This window comes from Topomyia yanbarensis, chromosome 1, assembly GCF_030247195.1.
Source record: "Topomyia yanbarensis strain Yona2022 chromosome 1, ASM3024719v1, whole genome shotgun sequence".
NCBI lineage: Eukaryota > Metazoa > Arthropoda > Insecta > Diptera > Culicidae > Topomyia > Topomyia yanbarensis.
In genome coordinates this window covers 76,542,837-76,558,210 of record NC_080670.1, presented here as the reverse complement: position 1 = coordinate 76,558,210, position 15,374 = coordinate 76,542,837, and the positions used below count along the sequence as shown (strand labels likewise).

General features: G+C 42.9%; 2 protein-coding genes across 2 annotated transcripts; one reads left to right on the top strand and one right to left on the bottom strand.

The window, feature by feature from the left end:
- The first annotated feature begins 1,443 nt into the window (after nucleotides 1-1,443).
- LOC131696271 (centrosomal and chromosomal factor-like) lies at nucleotides 1,444-2,173 on the top strand. The gene is made up of 2 exons (XM_058984822.1): nucleotides 1,444-1,835; nucleotides 2,007-2,173. Exons 1-2 carry the CDS (start codon nucleotides 1,622-1,624, stop codon nucleotides 2,171-2,173), a joined length of 381 nt encoding a protein of 126 aa, XP_058840805.1. The 5' UTR covers nucleotides 1,444-1,621.
- LOC131677973 (uncharacterized) lies at nucleotides 1,775-4,483 on the bottom strand. Its single transcript, XM_058958083.1, has 4 exons — nucleotides 4,013-4,483; nucleotides 3,755-3,842; nucleotides 3,598-3,679; nucleotides 1,775-3,515 (listed from the first exon to the last, which is right to left on the bottom strand). Exons 1-4 carry the CDS (start codon nucleotides 4,273-4,275, stop codon nucleotides 3,481-3,483), a joined length of 468 nt encoding a protein of 155 aa, XP_058814066.1. The 5' UTR covers nucleotides 4,276-4,483; the 3' UTR covers nucleotides 1,775-3,480.
- Between the last annotated feature and the right edge of the window lie 10,891 nt (nucleotides 4,484-15,374).

Here is a 15,374-nt window from a genome sequence, read left to right as displayed (position 1 = left end):
TGAAAACCGCGTAAATTTCAGAAAACCGCGTAAATTTCAAAATCCGCGCAAAATGCCGCGTAAAAACACCTGAGTGTACTCTCCTATATAAAATATTACGCTGCTGAACAGTGCAATAACTACAGAAGCACGTTGTCAGATGCCTTACTGATAAAAAACATATATCCGAAATATATATCACATATAACCGAAATATGAAACATATGAAAACCAATAGGCTCATTACCCTACGCAGCTACAAAGCGCTGTAAACATGGATTAACAAGTTACAACGCACACGCATGCATAAAATAAATATTTTTTTCAACGCAACACTCTCAAGCAGCACACATAAGTCGCATCCTGCCATATTGAATTAAATCCAAACCACCCCACCCACCCACTTTGCAAATCATTCTGTGACACCGTGCTGGTACCCGAAAAATCCGTACGCGGCCACCGCTGCCGAAAATGCATAGCGTCTACCGCTTATTGTAGTGTCCAGACAATGCAGCCATGATCTTACCCGTTCGACATAAGAAAAAAACTGATTCAAACGTGTACGCATCACCTACCGTATATGGTTTAGTCACTTAGGTGCGAGTGTGTGCAAATGACAACGTTGCCGAAAATCGATAGCGCTTATTGCATCGCCCGGAGATGATGTTGCTCGTATGGGATAAGAGCAACAACTGATTTAAACGGACATGCGTCGCTTCTATTTATGACTTTTCGTGTTTGATTGAGCCACTAAGCTGCCCTTTATTGACGGCTGTGTCTGAGAAACCTGCCTCACGAATGGTAATTTTCCCGTTTTTCGTGAACTTTTTAATTTTAGCAATTTCCAAAAGTCTACTTTTATTGGGGAGATATTAAATTATTACCAATATTTAAGTTAGGTGTTTCTGAATCGGTTGGTGTATGAATGATTAAAATCCATCTAGTAATATCGGAGTTATAAGCGTGCAAACCTTACATAGTTTCGTTACATGGGAGATAGTTTAAATTTTAGAATGACACCTAGCCCCATATAGTGGAGTAAGACATTTTTAATGTCAAAAAGCGCGTTCCAAACTAATTTCCGAGTTTATCAAGGGACCACTATACGGAGGGATATGTGTATTATAGACGCCGAATAGACACGTACGTTGCTCAAATCTAGCCACAGAAAATGCAACATCAGCAACAGCAACAGACGTGAAAGCTAAAGCAATCCACAACGAACCCAGCCAACACCACCAATATGTTGAATCAAAACAGAATACTCCCTGAATGGTGGATTTCCGGAGAGAAAAGCCACTCACAAAACATTCCCGAAATAGAAAAGCCTACAACTCTCTGCAGTGAGTGCCCTCCCGGTTCACTGACATCGGAGCCAGACAAAAGCGCAGCCCAGTTACTTAAGTCCCAGCCGCAGCTCCCACCAGTTCCCCACATCGAAATATTCCCGCCCGGACACCGGTCCCAACAGTGGCAACGGCATCAAGCATCCACCACTCAAGCGCTCAACATCAGCACTTCACAGCAAAATCAGCAGCACCACCGGAAACAACAACAGCAGCAAACAAGACCTCCCAGATGACAAACCATCATCCGACCGCTCGACAAACAATGGCCTCGTCCAGGAATCGACCTCAACCCAATGATCCGACAAACAACCACAACCAGTGTAAACAGCCCAAGACAATCAGGGTCACACGCAGATGGTCAACAGCAGAAGCAGCAGACTCCGCAGCAGCATACACAGCAACAACACCTTCACAAACAGCAGCAACAGCACACGATACAGCTCCAGACAGCGGGACCAACGCAAGTAGGAGGAACCACTACTCGGCCGGTGCAGCAGTCGCAGTACGGTTAGTAGTTTTTGGTTAGTTTCTTCAAACTCGAAGCGACCAGTACCTGTTCTCCCACTCCCACTTCCTTGAAAAAGAAAAAAATCGGGTTCGCAAAATTCACAGCTTGTTTAGGGATAATTCCCGACGTGTATTGGGATTTCTGTAGCAAAACAAGTATTTGTCTTTCAGATCGCACGGACCAGCAGACACGGATCCAGCCAGCGAACACAAATCGCCTCACAGCAACAACAAAGCACCACGGTCACCACTCAGCAAGCAGAGCGCGACGGCAATGGATAAACAGAAAAACAGCAGCAAGGCACTTGGAAGAGACTCAGTCTTTCAGCAACGCTTGATCACAAACATCCACCAACAATCGCCCCCTTCGACCCACATACCCACAAAACAACCTCCATGTCGATGCTCAGAACAAATATGCACATGCCAAAAGATCCAACGATTATGCTCAACTAGCACCAGGCAACGTCGCAAACCAATCAACCCACTCCATATCCGTACCGACCTCGAACCCTCCTCCTTTGCACAGAAAAAGGTCCTTCAGGCAGACGATATGCAGGTGCCGATGCCGGCACGGTCCCAAAAGCGCAGTGAGCCCGATTCAACGCTGCCAGCAGCACGAAACGATACCCGGCAAGACCGATTAGGACAAAGACCCGTCGAACCAACAACAATCCTACAGAACTCAGCACTTATTCAACAACTAGCATAGGGCAGAAAACACGATAGTAAGCAGGTAGACGGCCAAGCAATGAAACAGGAGAACATTGGGAGACTTGACCAAGCGCGAGATTTAACGATTAACAATAACGTGTTCTATTTGGTTCTTTTTTTAAATATTTTGATACTTGTTTCGATCCCATCAGGTCATATTAAAAATTTTGGAGTAAAAAATCCTTTCCTCGTAGAAAATATTTCGTAATTCATGAATTTGCGTTAAATATATATAATATAATATTTTATCAAACTTTGTATGGACATATCTACTAGAGTAATTATAATAAAAATTTGGGGAGACTTGACAAAAATTTTATGGGGAGACTTAAATTTTATGACCAAGTAGCAATAAGCTGAAGAAAGATGTAAAATTTCTGATATTGACTATTCTGTAGTACCCATTGTGAACCGCGTCACAAAAAATCCCACCTTAAACGCCATTCTTTATCTTTATAGTACTAGTCAACAAAGCTAGCAGTAATTTCAAGATGTGTAAACAATGTACTGTTAATCCCAAAAAGGAAATGCATTAAATGACCTCGACAATATGGAAAAACATGATTACAGCATGTTTTATGTTCAAAATTCTTTTGGTAAAGTCTCCCCACCGCGGGGAAAAAGGATCACAGAAAAACTTTTATAACATTTGAAAAAATAAATTAATAATTCTGCAAAAAATCATCAATACGCACAATATTTTTGCACATTACATTTCAACGAGTTTTGGAGGGTTGAAAACATTTTTGGAGATATACGAAAGCCTGGTCTAGTCTCCCAATGTTCTACCTGCTTGCTATCGTGCCTTTTGCCATATGCTAATCATTAAATAAGTACTGAATTCTGCAGGGTTGTCGTTGGTTCACCAGGTCCTTGTCTTCATCGGTCTTGTCCGGTATCATTTCGTGCTGCTGATAGCATTGGATCGAGCTCACTGCACTTTCGGAACCGTACTAACATCAAAACCTGCATGGAAAAGAAGAAAATTCGAAATCAGTACGAATATGGAGTAGGTTGATTGATATTGAACATTAGTTTGTGACGTTACCTAGCACTAGTTCAGCATAATCGTTGGATCCTTTAATTATTTTGTTTGTTCTGTACATCGGCATAGAAATTGTTTTGTAAATCTGTAAATCGAAAGTTCCTTTAGTGAGGGATGTTTGTGATCAAAAATTACTGATAAACTAAGTACCTTACTGTACCTTACTGAGTGGTGACCGTGGTGCTTTGTTGCTGCTGTGAGGCGATTTGTGTTCGCTGGCTGGATCCGTGTCTGCTGGTCCGTGCGATCTGAAAGACGAATACTTGCTTTACTATAGAAATCCTAATACACGTTGGGAATTATCCCTAAACAAGCTGTGAATTTTGCGAAGCCGATTTTTTCTTCTTCAAGGAAGTGAGAGTGGGAGACACGGTACTGGTCGCTTCGAGATTTAAGGAACTAACCAAAAACTACTCACCGTACTGCGACTGCTGCACCGGCCGAGTAGTGGTTCCTTCTACTTGCGTTGGTCCCGCTGTCTGGAACTGTATCGTGTGCTGTTGCTGCTGTTTGTGAAGGTGTTGTTGCTATGTATGCTACTTCTGCTGTTGGCCATCTGCGTATGACCCTGATTGTCTTGGGCTGTTTACACTGGTTGTGGTTGTTTGTCGGATCATTGGGTTGAGGTCGATTCCTGGACGAGGCCATTGTTTGTCGAGCGGTCGGATGATGGTTTGTCATCTGGGAGGTCTTATTTACTGCTGTTATTGTTGCAGGTGCTGCTGCTGATCTTTCTGTGAAATGTTGATAAGCGCTTGAATAGTGTATGCTTGATGCCGATACTGCTGTTGGGACCGGTGTCAAGGTAGAGATATTTCGATGTGGGGAACTGGTAGGAACTACAGCTGGGACCAAGCTGCGCTTTTGTTTCACTCCGATATCAATAAACCAGGAGGGCACTCACTGCAGAGAATTGCAAACTTATCTATTTCAGGAACGTTTTGCAAAGGGATTTACTCTCCGGAAATCCACCATTCAAAAAATATTCTGTTTTGATTCAACATATTGGAAGTGTTGGCTGAGCTCGTTGTAAACTGTTTTAGCTTTCACACATGTTGCTGATGCTGCACCATCCGCCGCTGCAGGATCCGAGCAACCGTCGTGGCTGTAATGTTGTTGGTTTGTGGTTTCTGGGATATAATTAAGGTTATTGGATGCTGCTGGATTTTAAGTTGCTTTTGTTTTTATCACTGCTGTTGTATCGGTTGAATGTTGATAATAGTTGACTGATTGACACATAATCAATCAATCGACACAATGCACTTTCGAAGTATCCGGGCCAATGATTGAGTAATCCTACCAGTCACTTTACAATTTCCGTGAGGTGACTTGAAAATTGCGATTCTGAGTCACCTGGGTGACGACGGTCACCCAACAGTCACCTCACTTAAAGTGAGTCTCGGAATACGTCTTCGTGGGTGAGGTGACTGGTAAATGAGGTGACGGTGACTCAAGTAAGGTGAGGTGACGGTGAGAATAGGGCCCCTCGACTGGGTTTTCACCGTACCGGATTCTATTCGGTCACGAAATCATAGGAAAGGGAGACGAGCACAGAATGGATAGGGACGAGGAGGATATGTCGGAAGGGGAAAGGGTGGAAAGGAAAAGGGAGATCGACAAAAATATTTATTCATTAGTTATAAAAAACTTGAAAAAAGCACAATAAAAATATCAGCAACTACCACCTTCGATCTAAAACCGCTGCTCCTGTATATTCAGTCGGTCAGCGAGTTTTTAAGCGGAACTTCCGCCAGTCATCTGCCGCGGATGCATATAATGCAAAACTGGATGCACTGTACATTCCTTGTTCCATTCTCGCACGAGTGGGAACCAGCTCCTACGAGTTGGTCGATGAATCTGGGAAATCCATTGGGGTATTTTCCACCGCTGATTTAAAGCCCGAATATTAAGTTCTTCAAAACAGTGGAGTGCAGGATACTTTTGTTCCATTGATGAGTCCGGACATCGATGGATCTGCGCCGATTCATTGCTCTGAAATTAGCGATAAAGTTAACCGAATAGGTCGATCAAAATGTTTACACAACTTACTTACCTGGATAGATGATGTAGATTGCCTCCTTGGAGAGAATATTTCTTTTGAGAAGAAACACAAACCGCCTAGTGTCATAACAGACGATCATTGATTTTCGCGAATCTTCTTAAAATCGGCGCCCGCAGAAATGTTCTGTCGAAGAACACAATCACAATTCATTGCCAAACCCGCTATTATAAACATTATAATTTTCATCCGCGAGTACGTACAACCGCATGCAAAAATGTGCTCGTGTCGAAAGTAAACAACTAGATTGACACTCAACAGTTGACAGTTCTCAACACGTACGGGTGTTGGTGTAGTGAGTTCATTGCCTACTTCACTGACTGAAGAAGGAAAAAGGAACAAGTTTTGAAAAGAGCATAGGTTCCAAGAGTCTGAAACTAATTTGACGATGTACAAATTAGTTATCGGCCGAAACAGTCGTAAACCATTAAATTATCATACTATAGGTCTGTTCGCAATGAAATGTTTCATTTTGAAGAGTAATGAGGGGGTATTGTAGCCGTTGGTTACACCGTTTACTGTCGGCTTCGCCACAATGCAATATTTCACGTGATTTGCTCAGTGAGGTCCACCCATCCTAATCCCTGCCCTGGGTATTATATCAAGCTGTGTGAGTGATAGCCCGCCAAGTCTGACGTTTCGTCTGGGACGGAGGGGTCACTCACGCAAGAACGCTCACGGATACCCAGTGAGCAAATTTTCTGGCAGAGACCGCTCTGCTAGATTTCTGTAAGTCTTGGTTTGGCAGCCCTGTCAGATTTCTGCGCGTATCCTGTCGGGTTAGTTGAGCTAGGGCGAACTCGGTTTCGCTCGCGTTTTCTGGCAAATTTTGACAGGAACCGAGCTAAACCCTGGCATAACTCGGACATAAACTGTGCAAAGATCCTTGCAATTCCTACCTGGTAGAATTTAGCACGAATCGAGCAAAACATCTGACAAATATGTGGCAGGAAGCCTGCAGAGATCTTGGGCGTGCATTTCTGGCTCGATTCTGGATAAAAGTGAGCAGCATCGGTTGGTTTAAGCGCTTCTGTCAGAAACGGTTGTTGCATTTGAGCGAATTCGTTGCCAGAATTCTCGCACAAGCTACCCGGTCAGCGTAGCAAGCAGAAAGTTAGCAAAAGTTGAGTAAAGCGAAATTGATGCTGGCAGAGTTTTGAAACAACCGTTTCTGACAGAAGCGGTTAAACCAACCGATGCTGCTCACTTTTATCCAGAATCCAGCCAGAAATGTACGACAAGGATCTCTGCACGCTTCCTGCCATATCTTTATCAGATGTTTTGCTCGATTCGTGCTAAATTCTACCAGGTAGGAATTGCCAGGATCTTTGCACAGTTTATGTCCGAGTTATACCAGGGTTTTGCTCGGTTCCTGTCATAATTTGCCAGAAAACGCGAGCGAAACCGAGTTCGCCCTAGCTCAACTAACCCGACAGGATACGCGTAGAAATCTGACAGGGATGCCAAACCAAGACTTACAGAAATCTAGCAGAGCTGTGTCTGCCAGAAAATTTGCTCACTGGGTAGGGATACCGGTCGCATCGGTTTGAGCGAATAATGTCGCGCAACAATCCATCGATTGACGTTGCAACCAGTAGAAGTGTTGCCAATGACAGCCTTTAAGCCATCGGTCATGTCAAATACCCGATCGTATTCGATCGTAGTTTTATAGCCTTAGCTTAGCAAATGATTTGTTCGACCTCTTTCCGTTCTCAACCATCCATCCAGATAGAAGTGCGCGTCGTGCTCTAGTTAAAATATAGTACATTAGTTTCATTAGAACATAGAGTGTATGATTGTTAAATGTGTGTTTCGTTGTAGGTTCAAGTGATAGGAGAAGATTGAAGATTAGAATAGTTCAAGTAGAAGTATAAAGTGAAAAAAGACAGTTTTTGGTAAGAAAGAAGTGCAAGTATAGCAGAAAAGTAGTAATGAAATTTTTTTTTTATAGATTCATGCCGAAGGGAAAACAATTAACCCCAAATCGGCACATTTAGGCCACAATCACAATTATTAAAAGGTAATTCAGTTAACCAGCTCAAGAGCTTGTACAATTTTGGTAAAATTATGACGTCACTGGTACTAATTCGTTGGGAAGGTCCCCCAGCGGACCTTTTATGTTTGGGCCGGAACACATTACGGAGAATTTCATCCCCAGGTCGCCATCACCATATGGGCATCATCCGTCGCCATTTTGTACGGGTGTAAGTCAGCATTGTCTGGAAGCTGCTCAGCCACGCCTAAACCGAACAAGATAAAATCCATTCGGAGTCACTCGCCGGACTTCCGAATATTGCAGAACGGAAAGAAACCATCGCTAGCCATTATAACCGTCAGAAACAGCCACCACTACCAACCACCACCATCACCAGCCAGCTGCTCCAGCAATCGCTCCGGGTACCCGTCGCAGCCACCGACATCGTAGTTGCCAGAATCGTAAACCGCAAGTACCTCAGTGACGTCAAACATAATTTAGAAGCTGTGCATGAAGAATAAATTTGTAATGTTAATGAAATCGGTGATTTGGTAATCTCTTTGAAAAACAGTGAGCCCAATTTAACACTTATACACTCGTTTGTCCGCTTCGTGTATTTCCGTACTCGTAAAGGAGTTTCAAGCCTCATCACTGGATGGTGGCCTGGAAACTGGTCGTTCATAGCCGCTTTTGAGCATTTATCTTTTATTTTAGGATCGGTGAATTGGCTTTCCTTCCCCTCGGGTGCGAACGTTAATTGATGAACCCGTTTCCATCTGTTCCTGTTGCCGAATGAGTGACCTGGTGAGTACAAGTGAAGCGGTTGATTAATACCCACAGCATAGAGCATATTTCCCCTCCCAACACCCACTGAGCAAGTCGTGGGGCTACACTAATTATATCTATTTATTCTTTTTATTAAATACATACTCTATATTTATTATATGCATCACTTCAATAGTATTCATTGCGTTTATTATATAATTCTATTTTTATTTTCATTATATTCGTTATGATTGTTGAATTTATTATATACCAGGGTTACTACTCCCTAATTCATCTTAGCACCTCTATTCATCCCACCCATTTGAACACATTAGTTAGAGTAGTATCTGCTAACTCTATTCACGTTTCGTCTGGGACGGAGGGGTCACTCACGCAAGAACGCTGCACGCCCAAGATTTCTGCACGCTTCCTGCCATATCTTTATCAGATGTTTTGCTCGATTCGTGCTAAATTCTACCAGGTAGGAATTGCCAGGATCTTTGCACAGTTTATGTCCGAGTTATACCAGGGTTTTGCTCGGTTCCTGTCATAATTTGCCAGAAAACGCGAGCGAAACCGAGTTCGCCCTAGCTCAACTAACCCGACAGGATACGCGTAGAAATCTGACAGGGATGCCAAACCAAGACTTACAGAAATCTAGCAGAGCTGTGTCTGCCAGAAAATTTGCTCACTGGGTAGGGATACCGGTCGCATCGGTTTGAGCGAATAATGTCGCGCAACAATCCATCGATTGACGTTGCAACCAGTAGAAGTGTTGCCAATGACAGCCTTTAGGCCATCGGTCATGTCAAATACCCGATCGTAGTTTTATAGCCTTAGCTCAGCAAATGATTTGTTCGACCTCTTTCCGTTCTCAACCATCCATCCAGATAGAAGTGCGCGTCGTGCTCTAGTTAAAATATAGTACATTAGTTTCATTAGAACATAGAGTGTATGATTGTTAAATGTGTGTTTCGTTGTAGGTTCAAGTGATAGGAGAAGATTGAAGATTAGAATAGTTCAAGTAGAAGTATAAAGTGAAAAAAGACAGTTTTTGGTAAGAAAAAAGTGCAAGTATAGTAGAAAAGTAGTAATGAAATGTTTTTTTTGTAGATTCATGCCGAAGGGAAAACAATTAACCCCAAATCGGCACATTTAGGCCACAACCACAATTATTAAAAGGTAATTCAGTTAACCAGCTCAAGAGCTTGTACAATTTTGGTAAAATTATGACGTCACTGGTACTAATTCGTTGGGAAGGTCCCCCAGCGGACCTTTTATGTTTGGGCCGGAACACATTACGGAGAATTTCATCCCCAGGTCGCCATCACCATATGGGCATCATCCGTCGCCATTTTGTACGGGTGTAAGTCAGCATTGTCTGGAAGCTGCTCAGCCACGCCTAAACCGAACAAGATAAAATCCATTCGGAGTCACTCGCCGGACTTCCGAATATTGCAGAACGGAAAGAAACCATCGCTAGCCATTATAACCGTCAGAAACAGCCACCACTACCAACCACCACCATCACCAGCCAGCTGCTCCAGCAATCGCTCCGGGTACCCGTCGCAGCCACCGACATCGTAGTTGCCAGAATCGTAAACCGCAAGTACCTCAGTGACGTCAAACATAATTTAGAAGCTGTGCATGAAGAATAAATTTGTAATGTTAATGAAATCGGTGATTTGGTAATCTCTTTGAAAAACAGTGAGCCCAATTTAACACTTATACACTCGTTTGTCCGCTTCGTGTATTTCCGTACTCGTAAAGGAGTTTCAAGCCTCATCACTGGATGGTGGCCTGGAAACTGGTCGTTCATAGCCGCTTTTGAGCATTTATCTTTTATTTTAGGATCGGTGAATTGGCTTTCCTTCCCCTCGGGTGCGAACGTTAATCGATGAACCCGTTTCCATCTGTTCCCGTTGCCGAATGAGTGACCTGGTGAGTACAAGTGAAGCGGTTGATTAATACCAGAGAAGAGAAGGGCCACTCAAAATCAAAACTTCTCACAATTCTTTTTAAAATCACTAGCGGCGCGTGGTGTCGAAGCCCTGCAAAATACACTGTTAATCAACACATTAGTTCAAAATTATACGACGTTACTGGTATAAAATATCTAGCAAATTCATCCCCGATAATCCGACCAGTGGTCAGAATATGTTCTACCAAATAAAAATTGTCATGCAATAATTAACCCATCTTTCAAACATTGACTGCGTTTTTGGGTTGCAAACGGATATTTTACTTTAAAAATTAACCTATATAAGTTATACTAGTTGAAACGTCACACGGGTGCACTCTCAAATCAAAGCAAGGAAAACCAGGAACAAATCTGATTCGCTTTTGTGAGAACTTTCGTAATTTTTTTTGTTCGAAGTGGTACTTCTCTTCTCTGTTAATACCACAGCATAGAGCATATTTCCCCTCCCAACACCCACTGAGCAAGTCGTGGGGCTACACTAATTATATCTATTTATTCTTTTTATTAAATGCATACTCTATATTTATTATATGCATCACTTCAATAGTATTCATTGCGTTTATTATATAATTCTATTTTTATTTCCATTATATTCGTTATGATTGTTGAATTTATTATATACCAGGGTTACTACTCCCTAATTCATCTTAGCACCTCTATTCATCCCACCCATTTGAACACATTAGTTAGAGTAGTATCTGCTAACTCTATTCACCGCATTAGCTCAAATGGTGAGATGCATAAGGGTACGTTATAGCGAAGACTCCATATCAAGAAGACTGGCAACTCTGTCCAGAATCCGGAGACAGTAACAGCAACGCCACTTGCGGGTAAAGGTGGTACTTTCCATAGTGATGCACACACACATATACATTTTTACATAAAGCTTCCTCCCTTCTTCCAATAGAGGCGCTGTAACCTCTGTCGCCTCTCGTTTGTATGGGGGAAGGAAAGAGATATCAGTCTTCTTGATATGGAGTCTTCGGTTATAGTCAACTCTTCGCTTCGCTCAAACGTGAGCATTTTACATTTTCCATGCAAAAATTTTAACTGTGCTGATTTTTAGAAACGAAGCAAAGATGATTATACCTATTTAAGCGCAATCCTGTCACTCTAAGCCGAGTTATCAACGAAATACTGTGACATCCTGACTAATGAGATGAATAAGGGGTCGTCTACCCTACTTATTAATTTAACACTACATTATTAATGTGCACTATCCCAGTCAAAAAGGGCAAGTTGCTGGCTAACGGGGGGCTATTTGCCAACTCGGATGCGCTAATTGCCCTTCAATTTGCCAGCAAATTGCTGGCAACTAGGGGGCTATTTCAAATGCAACATTTGAGCGATTTGCCGCCGTCATTTTTTTGCCGCCCAACCCGCCCTTAAATCGCCCCCAAATCGCCCACGGAACGCGCCATTTAATCGCCCTTAATTGCCTAATATGAAAATTAAAAATAATACTTATTTTCGGATTCATTATCTACTCACATGTACTTACCAGTATACTAGGTAATCACCACCAACTTTTAGGAAGTTGGTATTGCACACTAAAACTTATCACAATCTGACGTTCATTAAGGCTTTAGGTCAGAGGTCTTGTTTTACTTCTTACACACGATTGCACAATTTTCTACATTCGTTGGCTAAATTAAGTGCACTAGAAAACCAAATTACAAGTGAGAACACACCAATTGTTCAAAAAACAATTTTAAGCTTAAGCCAAACATGAAAAACGCAAAAAACAACCAAGTCCATTTCAGCCGCCAGAAAATTTGTCTAAGTATTGAAATTGCCTTTAAATCGCATTCGCAAATTGCATTTGTTCATAGGGGCAATTAGCACAGGCGAGTTGAGTTAAACGTCAAACTTTTTAAATCGCCTGACCATGTTCGTCCGCATTTTTTTTTTTTGACAGGGATATTGATATTTAATGCTTTCAGTACCCTATATAACAAATTAAAACTGGAAGCATCAGAATACCATACGAATTCAAAATTGAATGAGGCAACGCAGATAGCCAGCGTAAATCGCGTGAAGGAATCGTATTTTCTGCAGAATATATAATAGAAGTCTCAAAGCAAACCATCGGATAGCATGTAAAGAGGAATTTTATTTATTATATTGCTACCCAATTGTCACATTCTGTATGCCATTAATTAACTAGTTTACATTAATTATATTTATTATTTTCAGTTTTTTTTTAAAATTTTCAGTTTTTTTATTATACTCAATATAATTAATCCTTTCATGCCCAACCGTTTTATTCATATCGGTTCCAAAAATATTTCAAATTGTCAATTTTCTGTAAGTTAAGCAAGTATAAACCAAAAATTAATGCGGTTTATAAATAATGTAATTTATGAATAATATGGGCCTGAAGGTGTTAATATCCTTGTTACATACACGATTTTCGTTATATTGCATTTCCATAGCATCCATATATCATTTTTATATTTTTCTATGAGGTTTATTTACATAACATCATATCATATACACTAAATGAAATACATTTAATACATTAAACCAATGCAAGACTGGGAAAGGATGGGAGCACCAGGGTGTCATACGAATTGTGGACTGGACAAGGGAACGAGGATAGCCAGCCCAAGTCACTTGTTTTCTTCAGAAGGACTTATATGAGTTTGACGCACCCTTCTCAAAACAAACCATCAGGTGGGTAAAGCAGGTACAGCGAAATTTTTTATCCTTTGACTGGACGTTATTGTTTGAAGGAACTCTTTTTTCCCCGCCTGATGCGTGTAAGCGTCTCCGCTAGCAGGCCGCCCAACCCCTTCTGACTTCCCTTCGGTAACAGCAATAATGTGAAGGTTTCATGGTAAACTATTTCGGGGCTACCGTAAGTCTACCCGCATTCACTGGAAAAACCTTGAGCTGATGGTGGCTTCATAACACATCACATCGCAGATAAATTTTACGATTCGCGGAATTACAAGTTCGCAAAAATACGAAAAGATTTTGTATGCGGATTTAACTTGCTACATTAGTTAGCTAATGTTGCTAACTAGTAGACTTAGTTTGGAAGCTGCATTAAAGTTTCACTTCGTTATTTACGAGGGGGAGGTTAGAATTTTGTGACCAAATGCTACGAAGGGGGAGGGAGGGGTCAAAAATCGCCGAAAAAAGCTACGTCATTTGTGTACGGCCCCTTGCTTCTTGTCTTCATCTATTACTTCGGCGTTTAGCTCTCGTCCCTGAGAGCCGTTTAGATGCTGATTCTTTGAGCCATTTAGTTTCTGTTTCCGTGAATCATTCAGCTCCCGGCCTTATCACGATCTGCTTGGGTAGTCCCCGGGTAGCTTAGAGTACTCCGACCGATAGTTCCCCTACGGAGGAATTTCTCCCGACACCGATACCCGCTTCCATGAGCCATTTAGCTCCCAGCTTTATCGAGATCAACTCGGATATTATTCTACTCTGACTGAGAGTTCCGCGGCAACCGAATTTCTCTCGATACCGGTGTTTGTTTCGCGATCCAATTAGCTCCTCTTTTTGTCATGATTCTGTCCACGACGGCAGATTTACCCTACTGTGAATTTCCCGGCGGTAAATTGCTCCCGATACCAATGTTCGTTTCCGTGAACCATTTAGCTCCCGCTTCGTCCCCATCTACTCGATCTAGTCGACGCGGTCTACTCGGTCTAATCCCGACGGTGGATCTAGCCTTCTCACGAGCTACCCGGTAGGGTGTCGAAGTCGGTCAGGTGATTGCGGTGAAGCCTGACGTCCGGTTCTCTGCGCCCTGACGACCCGAACCCGGTACTACGTCGCGTACTACTCAACTGGTCACCGGTGGTGGACCTGGTCTACACCATCAGAGAGTTCCCCGGCGGCGGAATTTCTGTCGAAACCCGATTTGCGGTTACACGGCGGCTTTTTAGCCAATGGCGCTACTTTGTTGGTTCCTTTGCCCCTTCCTCTGCCGCTCGGAGTGTATGCTTGTAACCACTTTGTTAACAGCGTCTCAGGTATGCTCGTCGTGGCACATATCTTCGACGATATTATCAACTGTCACACCAGGTACACTCCTACAAGCTTCTTTGAACCTAGGGTGTTCGAAAACCTCGTATTCCGGTGTCTCCTGCACGGTCGCACACTCCGAGCAAAGGGCGAAGCGTGTCCAAACCGGTGCTGGTACTTCCGGAAGCATCCGTGCTCGGACAAAAACTGCGTCAAATGGAAGTTCACCTTTCCATGTTGCCTATGTACCCAAGCAGACACATTTGGGATGAGTCGGTGGATCCACCTTCCTTTCTCCGCGTTGTTCCACTCTTGCTGCCGCTTAGCCAACGCGTCCGCTCGGATCAGTCTCCTTGCATTACGTGCATTTCTCCGCTGGTAGCATTCCACGTACTCAGCTAGAGTGATGCAGATGGGAATCATCCCGGCAATTACGCATACTGCCTCCGACGATATCGTTCTGTACGCACACGTGACACGAACAGCCAGTAGATGAAATGTGTTTGTCAACTTCGTCCGGTTGCGCTTTGAGTTCAGCGCAGCAGCTCAGGCCAGTACGCTTTAGCTCAGTATTGAGGATGAGACATCCGTCAGGAGACGTCTCGTGCTGCCTCTTGCTCCTCCATCATTCGGCATGATCTTTGCCAGTGCGTTAGTTGTCCTCGCAGCCTTCTCATATATATAGTCGACATGGCTGTTGTAATTTAACGATTGTCGACCATCACACCCATGTGGGATGGATTGGCCCCCGACGCTGATCTCAACACGCTGGATTTTTTTACAGTTGCTGACCAGCACTACCTCGGTCTTGTGGTGTGCCAGCTGCAACTTGACGTCACCCATCCAGGTTTTCACGATGCCTATTGTCTCTACCGTCAACATGTCCATCTCCTCAAGGACTTTTTATCGTCAGGACAACTGTTGTACATTATGAAAACATACATGATGCTGAAAAGTGGTCACAGTAACCGTTGAAAAAAAACAAGCTCGAAAGAGTTAGATAAAATACTTCAGTTTTT

Excerpts from the sequence above, each read along its gene's own strand:
- LOC131696271 (XM_058984822.1), top strand. The coding sequence starts at position 1,622 with ATGATCCGACAAACAACCACAACCAGTGTAAACAGCCCAAGACAATCA. Across the intron at positions 1,836-2,006 it reads GGTGCAGCAGTCGCAGTACG|ATCGCACGGACCAGCAGACA; the intron begins GTTAGTAGTTTT and ends TTTGTCTTTCAG.
- LOC131677973 (XM_058958083.1), bottom strand. The coding sequence starts at position 4,275 with ATGACAAACCATCATCCGACCGCTCGACAAACAATGGCCTCGTCCAGG. Across the intron at positions 3,680-3,754 it reads CACGGTCACCACTCAGTAAG|ATTTACAAAACAATTTCTAT; the intron begins GTACAGTAAGGT and ends TTCGATTTACAG. Across the intron at positions 3,516-3,597 it reads TTATGCTGAACTAGTGCTAG|GTTTTGATGTTAGTACGGTT; the intron begins GTAACGTCACAA and ends TTTTCCATGCAG.